General features: G+C 52.4%; 1 protein-coding gene and 1 non-coding gene across 3 annotated transcripts in view; both read right to left on the bottom strand.

Annotated features, from left to right (window-relative positions):
• Window positions 1–1,850: 1,850 nt before the first annotated feature.
• Window positions 1,851–1,957, bottom strand: LOC128589357 (U6 spliceosomal RNA). Its single transcript, XR_008380950.1, has one exon. It is a non-coding gene; the product is annotated as a U6 spliceosomal RNA (small nuclear RNA).
• Window positions 1,958–5,404: 3,447 nt separating this feature from the next.
• The window catches only part of ZFHX2 (zinc finger homeobox 2), a 29,789-nt gene continuing 12,836 nt past the window's right edge, over window positions 5,405–22,357 (bottom strand). The window contains exons 2-10 of one of the 2 annotated variants that reach the window (XM_053595178.1): window positions 17,383–19,472; window positions 16,666–17,183; window positions 15,905–16,145; window positions 14,256–14,330; window positions 13,810–13,868; window positions 11,995–12,195; window positions 11,354–11,480; window positions 7,735–11,205; window positions 5,405–7,510 (exon numbers count right to left, since the gene is read on the bottom strand). In XM_053595178.1, the coding sequence (XP_053451153.1) occupies window positions 6,531–7,510; window positions 7,735–11,205; window positions 11,354–11,480; window positions 11,995–12,195; window positions 13,810–13,868; window positions 14,256–14,330; window positions 15,905–16,145; window positions 16,666–17,183; window positions 17,383–19,423 (7,713 nt within the window). In that variant the 5' untranslated portion in view covers window positions 19,424–19,472 and the 3' untranslated portion in view covers window positions 5,405–6,530. Of the gene's footprint in view, window positions 7,511–7,734; window positions 11,206–11,353; window positions 11,481–11,994; window positions 12,196–13,809; window positions 13,869–14,255; window positions 14,331–15,904; window positions 16,146–16,665; window positions 17,184–17,382; window positions 20,396–22,357 lie in introns of those variants that run through there. The other variant, XM_053595179.1, reaches the window with a different exon arrangement.

The following is a 22,357-nucleotide window of genomic DNA, read 5'->3' as shown; positions in this document are numbered from 1 at the left end:
CCCAGGAGTTAGAGGTTGCTGTGAGCTGTGATGCCACGGCACCCTACTGAGGGTGACATAGTGAGACTCTGTCTCAAAAAAAAACAAACAAAAAAAATGATGTGGTTTGGTACCCGGGGGGGATGGTGGATGTGGGCAGTGCTGAGCCCCTGCTGATCACTGTTACCTGGGGTTTAGCCATTGCTTGGGTGAGAATGTGTGTGCTGTTAGGTAGCATTATTGAGTCGCCCTGGGAGCTGCATCACCTTTCCCCTTCTCCTTGGACAGGTTCAGCTTCTTTCTGGTCCACCTATAATCACTCAACTGCTTGTTCATCAGCTTGTAGCCAGACATCTGTCCATGCCTGGGGAACTGCAAGAAACCTCAGGCCCAGACCATTGACAGGGAATGGGGAACTTTTCCCTCAGAAGCAACTAGTCAGGGCTGGGTACAGTGGCTCACCCCTATAATCCTAGCACTCTGGGAGGCCAAGGTGGGAGAATCACATTTTTTTTTTTTTTTTTTTTTTGAGACAGTCTCACTCTGTTGCCCTCTGTGGAGTGCTATGGCTTCATAGCTCACAGCAACCTCAAACTCTTGGGCTCAAGCAATCCTCTTGCCTCAGCCTCCCAAGTAGCTGGGACTATAGGCACTAGCCACAACACCTGGCTATTTTTAGAGATGGGGGTCTTACTCTTGTTCAGGCTGGTCTTGAATTCCTGACTTCAGGCAATCTACCTGCCTCAATCTCCCTAAGTGCTAGGATTATAGACATGAGGGAATGGACATTTAACCTTCATCTATGCCAGGTGTCCTCAAACTTTTTTTTTTTTATAGAGACAGAGTCTCACTGTACCGCCCTCGGGTAGAGTGCCATGGCGTCACACGGCTCACAGCAACCTCTAACTCTTGGGCTTACGCGATTGTCTTGCCTCAGCCTCCCGAGCAGCTGGGACTACAGGCGCCCGCCACAACACCCGGCTAGTCCTCAAACTTTTTAAACAGGGGGCCAATTTACTGTCCCTCAGACTGTTGGAGGGCCGGACTATAGTTTAAAAAATATATATATGAACAAATTCCTATGCACAGTGCACATATCTTATTTTGAAGTAAAAAACAAAATGGGAACAAATACAATTCACACCTCTTCATGTGGCCCGCGGGCCGCAGTTTGAGGACGCCTAATCTATGCTCTGTGTGAAGGGCTGTCTGTGTCCTCTGAATCAGGGAGACTCCGTGGGTGGTCACACAACTGAGTCACCCAGTTTTATGTTCTCCCCATAAAGTACAGTCTCTCGTGAGGAGGTTTCCTTCATGGCTACTTCCCATTTCTCCTCCGGCTGAAGTGCCATGGTCTAGGTCTTCTGTACATGTCTTCTCTTATTTTTTTTTTTTTTTGTAGAGACAGAGTCTCACTGTACTGCCCTCGGGTAGAGTGCCGTGGCGTCACACGGCTCACAGCAACCTCTTAACTCTTGGGCTTACGCGATTCTCTTGCCTCAGCCTCCCCAGCAGCTGGGACTACAGGCGCCCGCCACAACGCCCGGCTATTTTTTTTTTTGTTGCAGTTTGGCCGGGGCTGGGTTTGAACCCGCCACCCTCGGCATATGGGGCCGGCACCCTACTCACTGAGCCACAGGTGCCGCCCTCTTATTTTTTTTTTTCATCTGAGACAGTCTCACTATGTAGCCCTTGGTAGAGTGCCATGGCGTCACAGCTCATAGTAACGTCAAACTCTTGGGCTTAAATGATTCTCTTGCAGTCAGCCTCCCAAGTAGCTGGGACTACAGGCGCCCACCACAACGCCTGGATATTTTTTGTTGTAGTTGTCATTGTTGTTTGGCTGGCCCTGGCTCGGTTCGAACCTGCCAAAAAATAGGGAACGCTTCATGATTTTGAGTATCATCCTTGCTCAGGGGCCATGTTAATCTTCTCTGTAGCATTCCAATTTTAGTATATGTGCTGCCGAAGTGAGCACTCATCTGATGATCTTTTTATAATATATCCAAGCTCTAATCCTGTAGATGCTGAAGCTAGGTCTTCGCCTTCCTTATAGCAAAAACTTCCTTGGTATTGGGGCATTTCTTCCCAACTCAATCCTCTAGAAGTGATGATACTCTTATGGCTTATAAGTTTCTGACTAGGTGCTTCCGCTTTTTTTTTTTTTTTTTCATGAGACAGAGTCTCACTGTTGCTGTGGGTTGAGTGCCATAATGTCATGGCTCACAGCAACCTCAAACTCTTGGGCTCAAGAGATCCTCTTGCCTCAGCCTCATGAGTGGCTGAGACTACGGGTGCATGTGACAACGCCTGACTAGTTTTTCTATTTTTAGGAGAGAAAGGGTCTTGCTCTTGCTCAGGTTGGTCTTGAATTCCTGAACTCAAGTTGTTTTCCCACCTTGGCCTCCCAGATTGCTAGGATTATAGGGGTTAGCCACTGTGCCCAGCCCTGACTAGTTGCTTTTGAGGGAAGAGATTCCCCATTACCTGGCCCTTCCTGTAACACAGAGTCCTAGACCCATTTACCATAGTAGTTGCCCCATTCACCTTCTACCTTACCCCTCCCTGGTGCCCAGAGGAATCTGAGGTTCTTTCTTCATGGGTTAATATTCAACATTTGGTCACTGTTCTTGATACTGGCTACATTTTCCTCTGACTTCTTCTGTTTATAAGCCTTTTCTACCTACTTCTGGGCAAGGAATATTAGCATGTATCAGAGGGGATTTCTACTTATGAGAGCGTAGGTCTAGGGGCATGTCCCTTGTACCTAGACCTAGACCTATGCCCATGTGGCCCCATCCTTGCTGGCATGTATATATATCCCTGTAGTCCTCTTGGTTGCTGGGGTCTTATGCTCTTTCCAAGAGTGTGCTTGCTTGTTTCGTTGGTGTAGTTATATACCTAGAGTTCTGTATTTCATATGTGACTGTCTTTATAGGAATAAATGATCAGATGAACAAATGTGTCTTAAAATGGATCAGGGTGGTAGAGATTTGAAGAATCAGTGATCTGGCCTATAAGACCTGAAAGTGCTTAAGGAACAAATAGAAGGAATTTAGCAGGTGGGTGCTATTATGCCTGAAATAATTGACTTTAAGGGTTCATATGCATGCTTCTGTAAGTACACTCCCGGGATAGATGGGCTGGATAAGAAAAGATTTCTTTTTGTGGCCCCATTGCAAACCCTCATTTGGCCACTTCAGATTTTCTCATATTTTTCTAGCGGATGTTATTTCTGTTCCTAGTTGAGGATTGGGTACCTTAAGCCATCCTTACACAGACTTCAGTGTAGAACAAAGACAGCCAAGATCATTTCTACCTCCTGCCTCCTGATAGGGACCCTGACCATAAGTGGCATAGGCCTCAGTTTGAGTGCTTCTTTAAGGATCTGTGTATGGGCGGCGCCTGTGGCTCAAAGGAGTAGGGCACCAGCCCCATATACCAGAGGTAGCGGGTTCAAACCTGGCTCTGGCCAAAAACTGCAAAAAAAAAAAGGAACTGTGTATGTTAGAAACTCGGACTTTGTTCCAAGCTATGGAAGACCAGTCTCGTCAGTCTGCCTGTTAGTTTAGGCTTACCTTAGGGTTGGGGGTACTGTATAATAGGTGTTGCTATGCCATACATTTGAGTCTGTTATTCCACAGGAGAAACAACATGATTTAATCCTGGTGACTTGGTATTCACCCCTAACATTCTGTGCTGACTCAGCCTTCTGTCCACCAGAACAGTTACTGTGTGTCACTCTCTGGACAGGAGTGCTGCCACTAAGGTCTTCTAGTCTGAGAAAAGGGCTAGGGAAGAATGCTTCTGGCCACTGGGAACATGGAGTGATGGACCCTGAAGAAACATGTTGATTGACCTAAGTCACCAGAGTCACCCAGGCTCTTTGCCCCTAAATTCTAGGGTTCCAGGTAAGCACAGTTGCTCACAATCAGCTCCTGTCTACTGTTGTGGTGTCTCTGGGCCAGGATGTTTAAGCGAAAGAGAGTATGTTGGTAGGCAAGAGGAGGAAGGATTTCAGGGTACATTAACTCTTGATGGAAACATTCACAGTTCAGACTAAAGCCAACTTCCCCTGGTTGTAAATCCCTAAGATGCATGACATGACACCTCTCATCATCCCGCGTCAGATGTTTGTCAAGGTTTTCTTTAGAACATTTCCTTTTTTCTCATTTTGTTCTTTTTTTGTTTTGTTTTCAACTTTTATATATACAAGCCACATTCCCAGAAAGCACAGAGTAAAAAGGCTATGTTCCTTATCACATGCTGTTAAAAAAAAATAGTTTTATACACAGGATTTCAAAAGGAGAGAGGAAAAGACAGGGAGGGAGGACAAGAAAGGTGGAGGCAAGCATTGCAGTGGGTCACCTTCTCTACTGTTTTTTGTAACTGGCATTTTTGGTATCATCAGAATAACTAACTCCATCCCACCCTCAATTTGCTGGAGTTGGAATTTTTAATTCTAGAAGTACATGGAATAGGAAGTGATCACAGAATATAAGAGAGACCAGGTTGAATTTTCTCTCTCCTCCCATCTTTTCTGCACACAAGCCACTGAACAGAGAGAGCAATGTGATGGACAGACTGGAAAACCCAAGTGCCAGGGCTGGATGAATTTATGTGTGGATATGAAATGAATAATGGTGGTAAAGAAAGCCTAAGAAGGGGAAAGAGGATGGAAGGAAAATAGGTTGAAAGAGGAGAGGACTTAGGGACAAGTTTGGTAGGATAAACTATCTGGAAGACATGGGAAATTTGGCATTAAAACCACCTACTTTTCTGTACCCTATGCCACTGTAGCTGGATTTGGGGTTGGTTGATGGTTATAGAAACAATTAGGTTAGTGGTGGGGAACCTCCTTCTAGGTCATTCCCCTTCTGTTGGTTCCCTTGATGATATTGCCCTATCAAAGATTCACTTGTGCTTTACTCACCTCTTTGCCAACCCATCCCCTCAGGTCTAGATCCCAGTAAGCTTCATGAGACAGGGGGTGGGGGAAGGATTGTTCCTGACTCTGTTGGGGATGCCTCCAACAGCTGCTGCTTAATGGGGGAGCTGACAGGGCTGGAATCCTGGACACATGTGGGAATAAGAGACCAGCCAAAGCAGCCACTAGGGAGGAAAGCAGGAGGAGAGCTTTGTGAAAGAAGTAAAGGACAGTAAAGGGTGGTAAGCAAAAGGGGTTCGGAAATCAGACTGCCACCTCTTTCTTCCTGGGACCACTAAGCTACTTCAGACTTTTATAACTCACAGCTGGGAATAAGACAATATTACCTGTCCTTCCCCACAGTCCAGGCTCTTCTGAGACAGGGCCTGGGCAGGAGAAGGCTACACTGCTCTCAGTCCTGTGAGGATCACCAGACCCAACAAGGAATTAAAGCCGTTTGATCTTCCCAAGATGAGGTGATTTAAAGACAACCTTAAAATGGGGGTGGGAATGACACAAAACAGGAAAAAACACTTCTTTAATGGGAGAGTTTTCTTTTTTTTTTCTGTATTTTCCAAGTTTATGTTTTTTCTTTAGTTCATTCCTCTGTTCTCTCCATTTCTCTGTTGAGCACGTATGCATGTGCTCTCTCTTGCTCTCGGTTTTTTTCTTTTTCTTTTTTTTTTTGGTTGTGTGTGTATTTCAGTTTTTTAAAAGAACTTTGGATTTGCCATTGGTGGGCAGCACCGTCCCTGGAGGCTGGACCCCCACGTGGCAGGGCTAGGACGAGGGGCCACCGACGGCTGCTGAGAGGATCTCTGTGTTTAAAGCCTTTGAGAATAAGTTACTGCAGTTCCCAGGGTGCAGGGTGGGGTTGGCAGAGGGGTTCCTGGCGGCGGCTTCCCCTAGAGTCCAGGCCGCAGGGTCTCCCCCTTCAGGCAAGAAGAGGGATAGGAGGGAGAGGGTGGGGAGAGTGAGCTGGGGCACCTCTCCCCTGCCAATCTCTAGTTTGGTTAAAGTTTGTGGGCTTCCTACCCATCCTAGGCTCCAACCTTGGGAGCCAACTGCGTATTTGGAAAGTTTGTGAGCGCATGGCACTCTATATGAGGGGGGAATAGGAAGGAGGGGTAGTGGCAGTTTATTTTTCTTCCCCCATCTTTGCCTTGGGTTTTCTTTTTCCTTTCTTTTTTTTTCTTTTTTGGTGTTTTCACAGTCAGTGGAATATCATGGGATAACATGTATGTGGGCATGTGTGCGCACATGTGTGTGCATTTATTAGGGGTGGGGGTGGGAATTCAGCGAGGAAAAGGAAGGTGGAACCAAGGATAGATTTGTGTGCAGTGGGCACACAAATATGTGTGATATGATCAGGATGCCAAGATGGATGTGTGTGTCTATGAAGACACAGGGATGAGGATCAGAGTGTGTCTGTGGGCAGGGGGAGGAGGCAGGACTCTGTTGGAGGTGGGGTGTGTGAAGCCCACTGAGGGTGAGAATTGAAAGATTCCCGTGAGGTGGGCAGAGCCGAGGGTTGGGGTGAGGGATTTGAGTTCCCACCAAATACCCCTTGGGATAAAAGAGGGGGCCCTGAGGCCCTTCCCTCTCCCCATCTTGGTTTATCTGTTTATAAAGCTAGAAGTGTAGAGGTAGTAGTAGTTTTTGGGTTGGAGTCCGTGTGAGGTAATCTTGCTTCCTCTTTGGCAAAAGCCACAGCAGCCGTGGCAGCAGTGGCGGTGTTGGTGGCGGTGATGGGTGGGCCCCCTGGGGGTGGGGCTGCCTTGCGCCTGTGGGCCGAGGAGCGCAGGTGGGAGGCCAGGGCTTCACGTCCACTCAGCAGCACCTCACACGCCAGGCAGTGGTAGGTGCAGATGGGCACCCGCAGTGGGGGTGGCATGGAGCCCCCAGACCCTCGACCAAAGAAGCAGAAGGATCTCTGGTGGGCAGTAGCCAGGGCCTCCCCATCAAATGCCATCTTGCACTGGCGGCACAGGTAGCGGTGGGTCACATCCACGGTGGAGATGCCAGTGCTGCCTGTCAGCAGCTCATCGGCCTCCGCGGCCTCCCCTTCCCCTACAGTGGGCAGTTCAGGAGGCTTTGGAGGTGCTGTGGCTGTGGGTTCTGGGGGCTGGGGTGGTGGCTGGAGGAGAGCATTGGGGAGCAGCCCAATAAGGGTCTGAGGTATCACAGGATTCATGGGAAAGAGCCCCTTCTTCATGCCATAGAGCTGTTGGAAGTAGGCCCCCTGTAACTGGGGACCAAAGACAGTTGGTGGTGCTGTCCCCCCTGCATGGGGCAAGGGGAAGGGCAGGAACTGGCCCCCCAACAGGGCTGGGACAGTGGCCTTCAATGCTTTGAGGTTTTTGAGGGCATCATTGGAGGAGTTGGTGGGGGCAGCAACTGGCTTTCGCTCACCAGAGACCTTGTCCACAGAGGGCTCAGTAGGGGGGCCCAGGACAGGGTCAGTGGTGCCTGCAGTGGAGGTGTTAGTTTGGTCGGTCATGGGTCTCTGAGGTAAGGGGCGGCCTGGGCCAGCAGTCTGGACCACTGTGGTAGAAGGCAGGACCGAAGTGGCGAGGCCAAGGAGGCCAGAGGAGGCTGCAGGGCCTAGGAAGATGAAAGGAGTGACGAAGGTTAGCACCTGCTGCCCCATTGTCCTTCCTGCTATAGGCCACCACCCAGCTGCTATGCCCCTTCCTTCCCCCAAAAGTCTGCAGCAAAGGAAGGCCACAGGAGGAGACCAGACTTGGAAAGATCAAGAAGGAAAAGGAAGGGCTGTCACTACAGGGAGATGTTCTCTGAAACACAACGCCTCCCTCATCCCCACTCACCTGAATTGAAAGGAGCTAAGCTGCCCATTGGGGGCTGGGCTAGAGCTGGGCCAGACAAGAGGACTGGGGCCAGGCGAGGCAGGGCGGGGGCAGCCCCAAGGGGCACAGAGGCAGGTGTGGTGGCAGGTGGGGCCTTGGGAGCCGGAGGTGCCTCTGGTGCTGGGGCCAAGTCGAAGCACTTGCTTTCACTCTTCAGCTGGGCCCGGACTGCCTCCTTGAGCTTGGCCAGGTGCTGGCGGGAAAAGAGGTGGCCTCGGCAGGAGACGTAGAAATCATACTTGACATCACAATAGGGGCAGTCAGTGCGCTGGGCTGCCAGGGGGCCCTCACTGCTGCCCCCAGTGCCCCCAACAGCTGCCCCCTGCAGTTTGGCCTTCTTTTCCTTGGCACGAGCATTCTGGAACCAGACCTGAATGACCCTCTTAGGCAGCCCAATCTCCTCCCCCAGCACCTCACACTCCTGCATGGTGGGGGTGCGGTAGGCTTCGTAGCAGGCTTTCATGATCTTCAGCTGTAGGCTGCTCATCTGGGTCCTGTAGCGCCGCTGCCCCATTCCATCTGGAACCCCAGTCCCACCTCCTGGTCCCCCACTGGTCCCTCCAGCCCCAGGGGACTCTGGTTCAGCTAGGCTGGAAGCAGATGAATCACTTAGATCTCCTGCAGATGGACTACAAGCCTCACTCTCGGGAGAAGCTTTAGTTGGTTCTTCTGGGCCCTCGTCCTCAGTGGGTGGAGGAAGTGGGGGGAGGGGTAGAGGTGGCTCTGGTGTTGGGGGGGTGGCCTCTTTCCCAGGTGGTAGGAAAGACAAGGACCCAGCAGCAGGGGTGACTGTGGGGTAGGGAAAGGCAGGTGCTTCCCTCTTTGAGGCCTCCCTCCCTATCCCATCATCTACCTTGCTCAACAAGAGGTTGAACTTGGGAAAGGATGCAGAAGTGGGTGTGACAGGGGGTTTGACTGCTGGACTAGGTCCCCCCCCAGGGGTGCTGCGGAACTGGCCTTTCCTCTCCCGTGCCCTGGTGTTCTGGAACCAGACCTGTACCACTCGCTTTTTGAGCCCCACCTCCTCGGAGATGCAGTCAAGCATCTTGCGCGTGGGGTTGGAGTCCTGCATATACCAGCGGTAGAGGATCTCCAACTGCTCAGGCAGGATGGTGGTGCGCAGGCGCTTGTCCCTGGGGGGTTCGCCCTCCCCTCCACCCCCGGCTTCACTGCCTGTGGGGGACAAGCTGCCATCTTCATGCTTCCGTTTGAGAGGTGGCCCTGGCACTGGTGGAGTGCCTGCTGCCAGAGGGTTTCGCTCCCCAAACATCAGCAAGGGCAGATCTAGGAGTTGGGGAGCGCTGGGCTGCACAGATGGCAGGAAATGTAGTCGGCGGTGACTAGTTAGGAGATCCTGGCTGGGGAAAGAGATGGCGCACTGGTCACAAGTGTGGGCTGGAGGAGGTGAGGGAGGAGGCTTGTCTTCAGGCTCTTTGCCTGCTGGCTTTGTTGCCTCTGCTTGGCTTAGTTCCTCTCCTTCTGGAGGGTCTGGTGAGGGACCCTCAGGCCCTGCTGGGGGTTCAAGGCTCTGTTCCTCCTCTACTTCTTCCTCTACCTCTTCGTCGTCTTCTCCTCTCTCTGCCTCTTCCTCCTCCTCTTCAGGGGTCTGGTCATCATAGCACTTCTTGAGATGCCGAACCAACTCAAAAACACAGGAGAAAGTGGTGTGGCAACGCCTGCAGCCAGAGGCTCCCCCAGCACTACCTCCTGTTGACACAGGGCCACCCTCACAGGCATTTTTGCGTGCTTTCTGGCGGGCATTCTGGAACCACACTACCACCACACGGCTAGCCAGACCCAAGAGACTTGCAAGCCGCTCCACCTCTCCATCCTTGGGGTAGGCACTGGTCTCAAAGAAAGACTGCAGGGCTTGGGTCTGGAACTCTGTGAACTTGGTTCTGGAGAACCGTCGGCCTACGGGCACCAGGGGAGTAAGAGTCCCTCTGGAGCCTTCTTCCTCCTCTGCTAGCCAGCGTCCTCCTGCCCGGCTTCGCTCTTCAGGGGGACGGGTCCCCCCTGCCTCAGGCTCTGAGACCAGGAAGGGTGGACCAAGTTGGGAAGCAGGTGATTCCACAGATCCATCAGGAGGTTTGGGGGTCTCTGCAGGGGGTGGATACAGGCTATCATAGCTCTTACGAAACTGAGCAGCATAACGGCTCAGGGCCTCAAAGGGCAGAAAGCGGCGGTGGACGTGCTCCTCATGTGTCTTGAGGATAAGCATATTGGAGAAGAGTTTCCCGCATGCCCCGCAGGCCAGCTTGTCCCCACCCCCCAGGGCCTCAGGTGGGGGTGGAGTTGGGGGAGGGGGCACAGCCTGCTTCCCTTCATTGTACTGGATCACCAGCTCAAAGCCAAAGTTTTCTAGAAGGGCTTTGGCTGCAGTGCGGGCAGCCTCATTGGGTGATGGGTGGGGGGGTGAGGAGGGCCCTGCCTCATTCCCCTCTTTGGCCATGGGGGGCCGCTCCCACTCCCCCTCAGCCAGCTCAGCCTTGGGGGGTGGAGGCGGGGGAGGAGGGGTGGCAGCTGGCAGGGACAGCATGGGTGCAGGCCCAGCCAGTGCCAGCTTGGGCCCCATCTTGAGGTCATGGAGGTAGAAGGGCAGGAGCAGCTGCTGCTGCTGGAGCTTAAGCAATGACTCCGGCACCAGAGGGAAGGAGGGCAGGACTGGTGGGGTGAAGAGTGGGGCTGGGAATCGGTGCAGGTCCAAGGGAGGGGGCGGAGGGGACAGGAAAGGCAATCCAGATATGAAGCCACTCGGGTCAGGGCCCTTCTTCTCAGTGCCCACCTCCCCCTCAGTCTCGCCTTCCTTGGGCTCTTCTTGGCTGCGCTCTGGCCCCTCAGTCTTGGCGTCGGTCTTGGCCCCCCTAGAGCGAGTCTGATGTAGAACCGACCGCATATGGATCTCCAGAGTGGAGCTCTGGTTGTAGGAGACTCGGCAGACAGTGCACTTAAAAGGCTTGTCGGTGGCAGCAGTGGTGGTAGGCGGGGCACCAGGCTCCCCCCTGGCTGGGGCAGATGGGTCAATGGCAGCCTTCTTCATCTTATGAAGGTGCGAGACAGAATTATAATGAACCAAGAGGATATTCTTCTGGGTGAAGGACTCCTTACACACAGTGCACTTATAGGGCCGGGCAGGGTCGAGAAACTTGTCCAGGGCAAAGTTGGTAGTCTTCCGATAGGTCAGAGGGTGGCGAGAGTCAGCTGGAGCGGGCTCTGCAGAGCGGGGCTCCCCAGTGCTCCCTTCTTCCTCCTCAGCCATGGTGGGAGGAGGAGCCACTTCTTCAGCTTGGGCATCAAGCTGAGGGACTGGAGATGGGGCTGTAGAAGGGGGTTGACCAGGGCTTCCTAAGGGCTTGTCTGGGGCCTCGGCTGCGGCCAGAGGAGGATCAGGAAGAGGATCTGGACTGGCTTCTGGAGTCAGATTAGGGCCTTCTAGGGGAGAGAGAAGAGAGCATAATGAGTAGACCCCACCCACTCAACATTGGGGCATTTGGCCTCAGTTCTCTTCATATCTTCTTGGTCCATGGAGCCCGGGTACCCTTTCCTGCTACCTTGGGAGATATGGTGTCCCCTTCCTTACCTGATGCTTGGTCTCTGCTGGGTACAGACTCTGGCCTAGGAGTCGGGGCTTCTGGGCCATCCTCTAGAGGACAAGGTGTGGGTCCGGGCAGCACTTTGGTTGTAAAGGGCATCTCTACAGTTGTGGCCTGTGATGGGAGAGATCCTGGTGGCTTCCCCACCACCATCCACCACCCATGCTACCCTGACTGCTCTGCCCTGCCCCTGTGCTGGGCTTCCTTCCACGGTTCAGGCTTCTCTGACAACCCTCCCACCTAATTGCTGTTTTCCCCACAGACGAGAGATCCTAGGCTGCTGTCTCTCCTATCTGGCTCCTTCTTTCCCCAGGCCAAAAATCATCTTTCCTTGAGGCACCTGGTCCTGGCGAGCCTGTGCTTGCTGTTTAATATTTCTCTTGGGGACTTAATGGAGGTAAAATAAATGCTTAGTTTCCTCATCTGTGAGTAGAAGTGGCTACACAAGCTCAGTTCTGAGGCTTCCTCCAACTCCAAAACCCAACCTTCAATCCGTAAATACTGCTTTCTTCAACAACAGCCACACCCTCTCCAATGTGCACCTGCCTAGATACCCCTGCCTCTCCCTCCTTTCCTGCACAGCCCTGACAGGGCCACACTGGGCCATCCTCACCTGGCCTGTACTCACCACAAGCAGCAGCTTCTCAACACACTCGGGCACCACGTTGTGAAGGTGGCTAAGATGGAAGTGCAGGGCAGGCCGGCCCACCAGCTGCTCCTGGCACAGTGGGCACCTGTACTTGGGCTGCACTGCATGCTGAGAGAGTGTATGAGCCCTCACCTGGTCAGATTCTGGGCTCAAGAAGCTGCAGTATGGACAGCAGTATACCTGGGGGCACATGGGCAGTGGAGATGTTAGGGAAGGGTGGGAGCCACCATCGCATAGTCCTTTGGATTTCTGAACACAGCACTGGCCTCCACTCCCAATTTAGGAGGAGCAAGCTGGATAGAAAACCATCACAGCAGATCTAGCCTCCAGCCTCACATCCTGAAAGCTGGATCCTTCCATTACCCTTAGATTGGCACAGAGTCCTAGCGTGGGCCACTACCTTGCATTCCCCCTTTGTCTGGCCTTCTCCCTCCATCCTGGCCTCTCCTTTTACTTGGTCTGTCTTTCCTAGTCTCTGTTGCCCTACTCAATTTTTTATTTACAGCCAACAGATGGCCCTGTACCTGCTCCACCCTTGGGCTTACTTTTCTCTTCTTAACTTGCCTGTATCTTCTCTGTGAAGTGACTCCATTTCCTCTGGGCACTTTCTGGGGTTAGCGATTCTGTCCTGCTAACTGTGCCTCTCAGAACTGCCTGCTAAAGAGGTGCCCTACCCATCTGCTCAGAAGCTGGCCATGTCCCTTTGGGCTTAGTTCCCACTTTCTTTTCCATCCTTCTCTTTCTTAATTTAAAAAACACAGCATAGCTTTCCCAGTAGCTCAGGAAAATTCTGGCCCAACCCTCTCAGTGCATTTTCAGCACATTGTTGCTCACATCTCCAGAGGAGTGGGGCTGTGTGGCTCTGCTGTCACTGAACCACTGACCTGTCCAGCCTGCATTTTGCCTGCTGTCTCAGATCAGGCTTGTCTCCCTAGCTCACTTCCTGTCCCGTCGCCTGTGCCATTGGTCTAGGCCTGCACGTGAGAAGGTCATGGAGATGGGCCACCAAGGAAGAGGACCCAGATGCTCATCTTAATGCACCTAGCCTTGGGACAGACATCTGGAATAGGTGTGTCGAGGGAATAGGAGTTAGGAAGAAGAGAAGCTGAGGACATAAAGCATGGCTGGAGTTTGCAGCAATGCATATTGCAGGTCAGTTTGGAGAGCTATGGGGTATGGGGTATGGGGCAGTATCTCAAGACCAGAAGCTGGGAATCCCCTCAAAATCAACACTTTCGGACCACTGGGCTAAACTATTTCTGGGTCCTACTTAGTTCTGGGTCCTGAGGATTTAAAGATTTGTGGCACATGCCATCTGGGTGAATAATTTGGGTGGTGCCTCTACCTCCAAGAAGAAGGTGCCAGGACAGTTCTATCCAGGCTCAGGGCTTTCTGTTGGATCTGCACATCTGTGTCTAGTTGTCTTTCTGCTCCTGAAGAGTAAAGAGCTGAGCGGCTGCTTGTTTGTTGCTTTTGCCTTTCTCTTTTCATTCCTTTGCTTCTTTCCTCCCTTCCTCCACCTGCCGCCAGTCTTTCCTACCCTCAGTATAGTTTCTCTCTTACCTTTCCCTCATGTTCCTGCCATCCTTCCTCTCATCTCCCTCTATGCTCTGCCCTTTGGGGCCAGCTCTGCGCCCATGTGGTACTGAACATATATAACTGGATTGAGGTGGGATTTCTTAAAGGCGCTATAAGTTACAGGCATGAGAAAATTAGATCTGCTTTCAGAATGTGAGCAGGTCTCAGTAAAGCCAGACCCCCACCTCAGCTCTTCCCAGTTACCCCAGTTCTGACCATGGTCTGGTTGGCACTGTCCCTGGAATGGCCAGTCTTGTTCTCTGCCTCTTCAGAAGCTGAGGATGAAAGGAGAGGAGAGTAAGAGACTCTGACAGCCTTCCCTCTTCCCTCCACAGACCCAGTGCTTAAGATGATTTGTTCTGGAGAGCTTCAGAGTAGGGGGCTGGCCTCTAGTGAAAAGAAGAAAGAGCAGGAGACTCAATATATAGATGAGGCTCAACAGGTTAGCAGGATGGCCAGGTTTTAGGTCTTTGAAGAGGGTGGAAGTACCTAGCCTTCTGTGGCTCAGCCTCCCACCCTTGATGAGCCCTTTCTGTGGTCAGGTTGCTCCTCCAGCACAGGAGGTATTGCTGGGCTCCTGAACCACTGAAGGATCCCACGGGGTCTTCAATGTATAGGGACTTAGGGGAAAGCAGGGAAAACAGACCAGATAAGTAACTCACCCAACTGTTCTGTCTTGTTCTGCACTTCTTTCTCAGGGGTGGGTGGCTCAGCTAAGGGCATGACAGGAGCCTTCCCTGTATAGGATGTGGAAGCATCAGCTTAAAAAGGTAAAGCATCAGGGAAGGGAGGACATCGGGCAGAGGAAGCTGGACAAGCAGCCAGAAAATTAAGGAGAAAATGGATGAATGAATCAACAGGCAGGAGAGGGTGAAAAACCACCAAGAAGACACACATACAGAGGGTGGAGGGAAAAGCTGCACTATATTAAAACTGGGAGGGCCTGAGAGTCATCTTTTGGGAGTCCAAAAGGGGACTCTGCTGCAGAGTCCAGCAATCTGTAACATAGCTGGACTCCCATAGCTCAATAGTTAGGGCACCGGCCACATACACTGGGGCTGGTAGGTTTGAACCTGGCCCGGGCCTGCTAAACAGTGATGACACCAACAAAATAGCCAGGCATTGTGGCAGGCATCTGTAGTCCCAGCTACTTGGGAGGCGGAGGCAAGAGAATCACTTAAGCCCAAGAGTTTGAATTTGCTGTGAGCTGTGACGCCATGGCACACTACTGAGGATGACATAGCGAGACTCTGTCTCAAAACAAACATAAACAAAAAAAACAAAAAACAGTACAGGACCAGACAGAGCTCCCTGTCTTGACTGACTCAGGAAGTGGGAAGCCCCAGAAATGTAGGAGGGGCACCAAAGAAAGAAGCTGAGCTTGAAGGGAAGGGGCTGCTGCGGTGAGCAGAAGGTGGCAGGTCTAGCTGGAGGAGATTACCACTCAAGTAAGAATTGACAGATGTGTAGGAATTTATTTTCGGTGGCAGCCTAATTAAAGTGTTAAAGTTCTTTAACTCCATTCAGCCCTGCGCCAGGATCGTTAGCTATTGATCTGGGCCCCTCCGGCACTTAACTCCAGCCAGCATATTGGCAATTCAATTAGCACCAGTCAATGCTGCCTATTCCTGGCTCCTGCTGCCCGTGCCCGTGCCCTTGCCTTTGCCCATTGCTGGCTCTGCAGAGCCCCACCCATGCCCACCTCTGACCGCCCCTTCCAGGCTCTTCTCCTGTACCCTCTGGATCAATGGCACCTGGATGGCTGTTCCCAGCCTCTGCTGGAGGAGGCTGCTTAAGGGGAACTCTAAGCTCAGCTTTAGGGCTGAAGACCTCCTAGGATATAGGAAGAGACTGGGAAGTTTGTCAGGGGCTTCGTCCCATCCCTGTTGCCTTTGGACTATGCTCACAGCTCCCATCTCCTACCAACAAGTCATGGCCCAGCATGAAGCAGGTTCTAGTCTTTCTTTTTTCTACCTCTTCTCTCCTTCCTGACCAGTTTCAGTCTGCCACCTCCACACCCAGTGTTGTTAGGACACTAGTCACTGCTCAGAATCACTAGTGATTCATCCTCACCTTCCTTCCTGTTCTGTTCTCCACCCAGCAAAGTCCCTGCCCTTCTCTACCCTTCCTCACTCCTTAGCCCCCACTGGGCTTACTTTATCCCTTCATTTCTTTCTTCTCACTTGCTATTGATGGCCCACAGACTCATTCTCTCTCCTTGTGTCCTTTTCTCCTCAGCCCCACAACTCTCTGTACCCTGATACACCCTCCCCCCACCCCAGGCCTTATTCTCTAGTCCCCTTTTCCTTACCTGGAGTCCGGAGCTGCCCATGGCTGAAGCTCAGGATGCTATGGAGAGCTGAGAGTCCTTCCTCAACTGCTGGGCCATTCTGTAGCAGCTGCAGACGCCTCTGGGCCTGGGCATCACGGTGGGCAGGTGCGCGCAGGTGTTGCAGCACAGCCAGGCGGGAGGGTGTTTCCCAAGCACACAGGAGGCAGTGGTACAGCCCCAGCTCTGCCCCTGCCTCTGCTCCCTCCATTTCCAGCAGAAACTAAAATCATGGTAAGAGACTGGCTCAGGCTCAGAAGGGACATCTCCAGATCTTGGGGGACTTCTTTGCCTTCCCTAAGGGAGCCTAACCAGCAGCACCCTTTTCTCTACCCATCCCCTTCCAGCCTCTGAAGCTCACCTTTTTCCTTCTAGTCCCCTGATGATTATTGCCTTTTTCCCCAGTCTTCTCTTCCTCCTACCACTCCTCGACTCCCTCCCAGTATGTGAATGGAATCTGGTTCCATCCTCTTGAATTTCTGGTGACGTGATGGACTGAGCTGACCCAGACCCCTCCCTCTAGCCCCACACACCAGAATAGCTGAATAAAGTCTTTGTTTTGCTTCATTGGAGTCCTCTATCATTTGGTCTCTTTCTCCATGTCTGTCCAAACATTTTGTTACCCTGGTGGTGCATACTTCCCCTTTTCTCCATTTCTGTCACCCTGAGTTTTTCCATCACTTCCCTACTCTGCATCTCCTCCTCCCTCCCCTCTTCCCTGCCCCTTCTCACCCCAGCCTCACCTTATAGATCTGGCTGTTTTCTTCATGGGCTGCACCCCTGGCATGCAGCTGCATCTTCTCCTTGCTGTTGGACTCAAAGTCACAGATGTTACAGCGCAGGTGCAGTGGGGAGGCAGACCCATAAGGGGCCCCATCTCCCAGAGGAACTGGGGAGGGGGTGCCCGTGGCTCCACTGCCCTCTCTCAGGTGGGCTGCCAGCTGGTACTTCTGAGCATGTTTATCAGTCTTGAGGTGGAGCTGGAAGTTGGCCTTGAGCTGGGTGCCATAGCAGCAAAGCTTGCAGCGGTGCGTGTCACCGGCCACCTCCTTCCATTCAGCTTCCGGGAGGCTTCGGCCTACACTGCAGTGGTACAGCAGCAGCTCCAGGCTGTCTGTGCTGAAGGCCTGGCACACTAGGCAGCGGAACACCCTCAGGGATGGGCTGTCATCTGGGGGTGGAGAGTTGGGCATGCCATCAGATGAGGAGCCTAGGAGCTGACTTGGTGGCAGGTGGGCATCTGGGGAGAGGCTGCCAGGGGCTAGGGGAAAAGAAACAGATTAGTGGCCCAAAGGAATAAATGAGGCAATGTAAATTTGTTGTATGAGGAGATGAGTTAATGAGTGGGATAGAGCTCAGATGTTACCTAGTGGGGACCTGGCCTTTGGGAGAAAGTAGGGGATAGAGTGTGGCTCTGGGAAGGAGAAAAGGGGGAGAGGAGCAGAGTTTAGGATGCTTACCAGGTGTGGGGAACTTGCGGGCAGGTGCTCCAAAGTTGTGGAAACCATTGAGAAGCAGCTGGGCCTCCAAGGGCTTGTCTGGCCTGAGCCCAGGGCCAGACAAGGAGGTCTGAGGCTGCCCTAGGGCCTGGGGACCGAAGTACTGGAAGAGTTCAGGGGGGTTAGTGGAGGCAGTCCCTGGTGGTGGAGGAGGGCCTGGGCCCACCAGCCCGGGGGGCAGGCCCAGTGGCAGCCCCTGGTGCAGCATTAGGACATTCTGCATGTGCTTCTCTGAGGTCATGTGGATGCGCAGGTTTCGGGAGATGTTGGTCTCATAGCTGCACACCTTGCACTGCCAGGATGATTTGGTCTTGGGCTCTTTGTTCCCTGTAGAGGGTGGGAGTGCTGCCTCTGGGGGACTTCCCTGCTCACCGGGGCCTGCCTGGAAGCCCTGCAGGTTTGCCAGGTGCTTGTCAGACTGCATGTGGATGCTGAGGTTCCCTTTGGTGGTGGTGGAGTAGTTGCAGACATCGCAGCGGTAGGGTTTGTAGCCACAGTTGTAGCTCTCCCCACGAGCAAGGCGGGGGTGGACTCCCCCAGCACTGCAGTAGCTGCAGTGACTGTTGCTCTCAGGGTGTTTCTCTCGCATGTGCACATCCAGGGTCTGCTGGTACTTGTAGTGCCAGTTGCACTTGGGACATTTGAGTGTCTTGCAGGAGTTGCGTGAATGTAACAGGGACATGTGACTGGACAGGCTGAGTCCTTGGAAGGCTGCAGGGGCTGGGGTATAGTCATCAGCCAGGCGGTAGGGCTGGGGTAGGTCATGGGGGTCTTCAGGGGAGCCCACTGGGACAGGGAGACTACCCCCTTCCTTAGAGGTGGGTGAGCTTTGGTTGAGTTGGGGGCAGAGCCCGCCATCCTCTTCTTGCTCTTCAGGGAACCAATCTGGCCCTGCCTCGCCTGCTGCTACTGGTGATTCTTTGGCTTGGGTTGGGCTGGGGTCCCAGGTGGCTGGGGTTGTGGGTGGGGAGGGTGGGCTGAGGACCATGACTTCTTCAGTGGGAAGGACAAAGGCCTGGACCTCTGCCTCAGGGGGGCCATCCTCCATGTGGGCTACATTTGCCTCTGTGCTCAGTGTGCTCCCATTGTCAAGGGAGATTTCAAAAGGAGGGGGAGCAGAGTGTTTTGGTTCCAGAAAGCTTATGAGGGCCATGCAGCCCTCATCTCCCTCCTGGAGCACAGCTGGGCTGCCTGGCAGGCCCTGGTGTTGGGCAGGGGTTAGCTTTAGCCCATGAGACTCTGTGTGACCCATAAAGGCCTGGGGCCTGCTAAAACCCAGGCGGCACAGAAGGCAGAGCCAGAAGAGTACCATGTGGCCTCCCCCGCTGTTCCCCATGGGGCCATCTTTGGGATCTCCAGGTGGGTTTGGAGCCAGCTGGTAGCTCCAGAAGGCTCCATCCCTTCCCTCACAGGCAGCCAGAGATGGTGCTGAGGTATCGTGGGACAGAATTTGGTCAGAAGAGCTAAAGCCTTGGATTAGGTCAAAGCCATGTTGGATATGAAGGGCAGTGAGGTGTGCGGGAGGTGGGTGGGCAAGAAGGGGCAGGCTAGGCTCTTCCTTGATGCCTGCCTCACCCCAGGGGAAGCCCTTTGGTAGCACGAGTTCACTGCCACCTGGCAGAGAAAGCTTGGCCACTAGGTAGGCCTCACCGCCAGCTGTGAAGAATAGGTGGTTGCTTAGGTCCACGGGAGGGAGTCCTTCCTCCTCCTGCTCCTTGTCCTTCTTTACCCCCAGGTCCTTTGGTGGGAAGCGACCATAGCCAGGCCCTTCTTGGGGCTCCCCAATCTCCTTTGGTGGAACGAGGCCACAGCCTGACTCCAGGGGCTGTCCCCCTGGCTCTGAGGGCCTCATGCTCTCAGAGGGGGAGGGGGCAGCACAGGGATCTTTGGTGACAGGATCAGAGGCGGTGCTGAAGGAGGAGGTGTCTGGAGGCGGGGACGGGGCATTGTGCCCAGGGGAGGAGGTGTTTCCAGCGGTAGAGGCTAAGTTAAGGGTGGCCATGGTAGATGGAGGAGTGTGGAGGGTTCATTTCAGCGAGATGGCCAGTACCCTGCAGGGAAACATCAAGAGAGCAATGCTGTGAGGCTGCAGGGACCCCCGCCAGACAGCTGAATCTAGATACTGCAGTCCCATCCTCTTCCATGAACACCAGACTCAACCATTTCCCAACATGAAGCTTCACTAGTGTCTAATAGGCTTCAAAATTTATGTCCCAAATCAGAACTCTTTATTTGTCCTCCGGGCCTGCTCTACCTCAAAAGTTGGTATCATTTAGCCAGTTGCTTAGGCTGAAAAACCTAAAAGCTTTCTCTTGTCTTCCCCATATCCAGGTTAGCAGCAACCTCTGAAATCCCACCACTTTTCTTCTTCCATCATGGCCCAAACCATTATCATCTCTTTCCTGAACTAATGCAGCTGACTCCATGTTGGTGTCCCATTTTCCACTCCTGACTGCTACAATCTATTTCCCCTCCACCAGCAGCCAGAATGGGGGCTGGGTCTGCTTTACTGCCCTGTCATTGAGCACATAGAACTTGCCTGCCTCACAGTCAATAGATGTCTTTTGAAAGACAGAACACTGGGAAAGTCCCTCAGATTTTCTATGTCCTGCAGAAGTAAATTCCTTAAATCAAGGTCCTATTGCTAGAGATAGGCCATAACTGATTTCCCCTGGCATGAGGGACCATGCTGTTCTTGTATGCCTCCTAGATCCATCTCTGGTCACAAGCATGTGGAACAGATGGGAGCTTCCCTGCCAGTTGAAAGAGAACAGCTCATATATTGCCTCCTCCTCCTCAAGGAGATAAAAAAAAAAAAAGCAAAGTAATAATATTACTGATAGCTATTAAGGTACATATACCATGCTCCTGGCACTATGCTAAAAGCTCATCTAGGCTCGGTGCCTGTAGCTTAGAGGCTAGAGCACCAGCCACATACACCGGGGCTGGTGGTTCGAACCTGGCCCGGACCTGCTACAACAAAAAAATAGCCAGGCATTGTGGCAGGCATCTGTAGTCCCAGCTACTTGGGAGGCTGAGGCAAGAGAATCACTTAAGCCCAAGAGTTTGAGGTTGCTGTGAGCTGTGATGCCATAGCACTCTACAGAGGGTAACACAGTGAGACTCCATCTCAAAAAATAAAATAAAAATAAATGCTTCATCTCATATAATCTCACATCAACCTTATGTTACAGATGAGGCAGCCAAGAAGCAAGTTAAGTATCCTGCTGAGGGTCACACAGCTCTAAAGTGGGAGAACTAGAGAAGGACTGGCCAAGCACTAAGTAAACCCCAAAGCTGTGGCCTAGATTCCCCTATCTAGCTGGACTATCCCTCGGATACAATAAGAGCAAAATGAGCCTCCAAAGATCTAGAAACCAGGATTTCTGGGCAGCTTCCAGCTGACTAGAAGTGCCAAAGCTCCCATTCTTATTTATTTTTTATTTATTTTTGAGGGACTCTCACTATGTTGTCCTGGGTTGACTGCCTTGGTGTCACAGCTCACAGCAACCTCAAACTCTTGGGCTTACATGATTCTGTCTTGCCTCAGCCACCCAAGTAGCTGGGACTATAGGCGCCCGCCATAATGCCTGGCTATTTTTTGGTTGTAGTTGTCACTGTTGTGTGGCAGGCCTGGGCTGGATTCGAACCCGCCAGCTCCAGTGTATGTGGCTGGTGCACAGATTTTTTTTTTTTGAGACAGAGTCTCTGTTCTCCAGGGTAGAGTGCCATGGTGTCATCATAGCTCACAGTAACCCATCACACCTCTCACCCTCACCCCAAATTCCTAGATTTGGAATGGGTCCTTAGTTTGGCTCCACCCAGCCAATGGCTCCACCCATTCCAGCTTCTCTTCTCCTCCAGGGGGTCTAGCCTGGCGTGAAGTCTGAGGCATTAAAAAGCTCCGATTTGGGCTGGATTAGCATGCTAATGAAATGCAAATCAGCACCAGGAAAAGGGTGGAGGTGACAGGGGAGGGGGGAGTTAAAGAACCAAAAGGGGAGTGAAGGAATTGGACTGTAGGAGTTGATTCCCAGATAACCAGAAAGCAGAAGCCCTAAAATTCTGGGAGAAAGGGATTCCTCCAACCAAATCCTTGGTGAGTAGAAGAGGTAAGTGTGCTGGTTTGTGTGGGTCTGACATTTCACTGTCAATCCCACAGGGTGGGCCCCACCACCCTTTACCCACTTCTCCCCAGAAGGAATGGATTCAGGCTAGAGGGGCCTGTCCTGGGCCCTGCACTTGCCCATTCTGACCAGCTTCTTCCTGGCTCCTGACTTGCAACTCTAGATCACAGTTCAGAGGAGGGATAGGCAGACCTAAGCCCCAAATCCTGTAGTAACTTCAGATTCTAAAGCATCTGCTTCCTAGGGCTGGAAAAAGACACAGCTGATTCCTAGCTAGAAACCAAAGGAGCTTAGTTTTTGGCTAGCTAGTGGGTGAGACTCAGATCAGCCCAGGGTAGGTCAGCAGCTGTTTAAAATTGCAAATCTCTTCCCCACTACCCAACCTAACCCTCCTCTTCTCAAGGAAAGAATTTCAATTGCAAATTTATCTCTGCCTCAGTGCATCTCCACCACCCCCATCCACTGCCACCAATTTTCCTTCCCACTTTCATGTTGGTGCTTCTCCCATCACCCACTATTTATTACAAACCTTTAGCTGCAGCAATTATTTTTTCACTTTTTTTCCTCCTTCTGTGCCCCTCCTCTATCTTAACTTCTCTCCTTCTCTGAATCTCTAGGTCCCTACCTACCTTGAACTAGAGACGCTGTGGAAACACACAACAGGCCTAAAAATCATCCTTCATTTGCCTCCTCCAGGTCAAGATACTTGTTCACCCTCAGACCCCTCGCTATTCCTCTCTTTAGTTCCCGGCTTTCTCTAAAGGCATCATGTCTCCCTTGGGACACATCTCAGATGTGGGTAAAGGGGC

The sequence above is a fragment of the Nycticebus coucang genome, chromosome 6 (genome assembly GCF_027406575.1).
Source record: "Nycticebus coucang isolate mNycCou1 chromosome 6, mNycCou1.pri, whole genome shotgun sequence".
NCBI lineage: Eukaryota > Metazoa > Chordata > Mammalia > Primates > Lorisidae > Nycticebus > Nycticebus coucang.
This window is presented reverse-complemented; position numbering and strand designations above follow the sequence as displayed.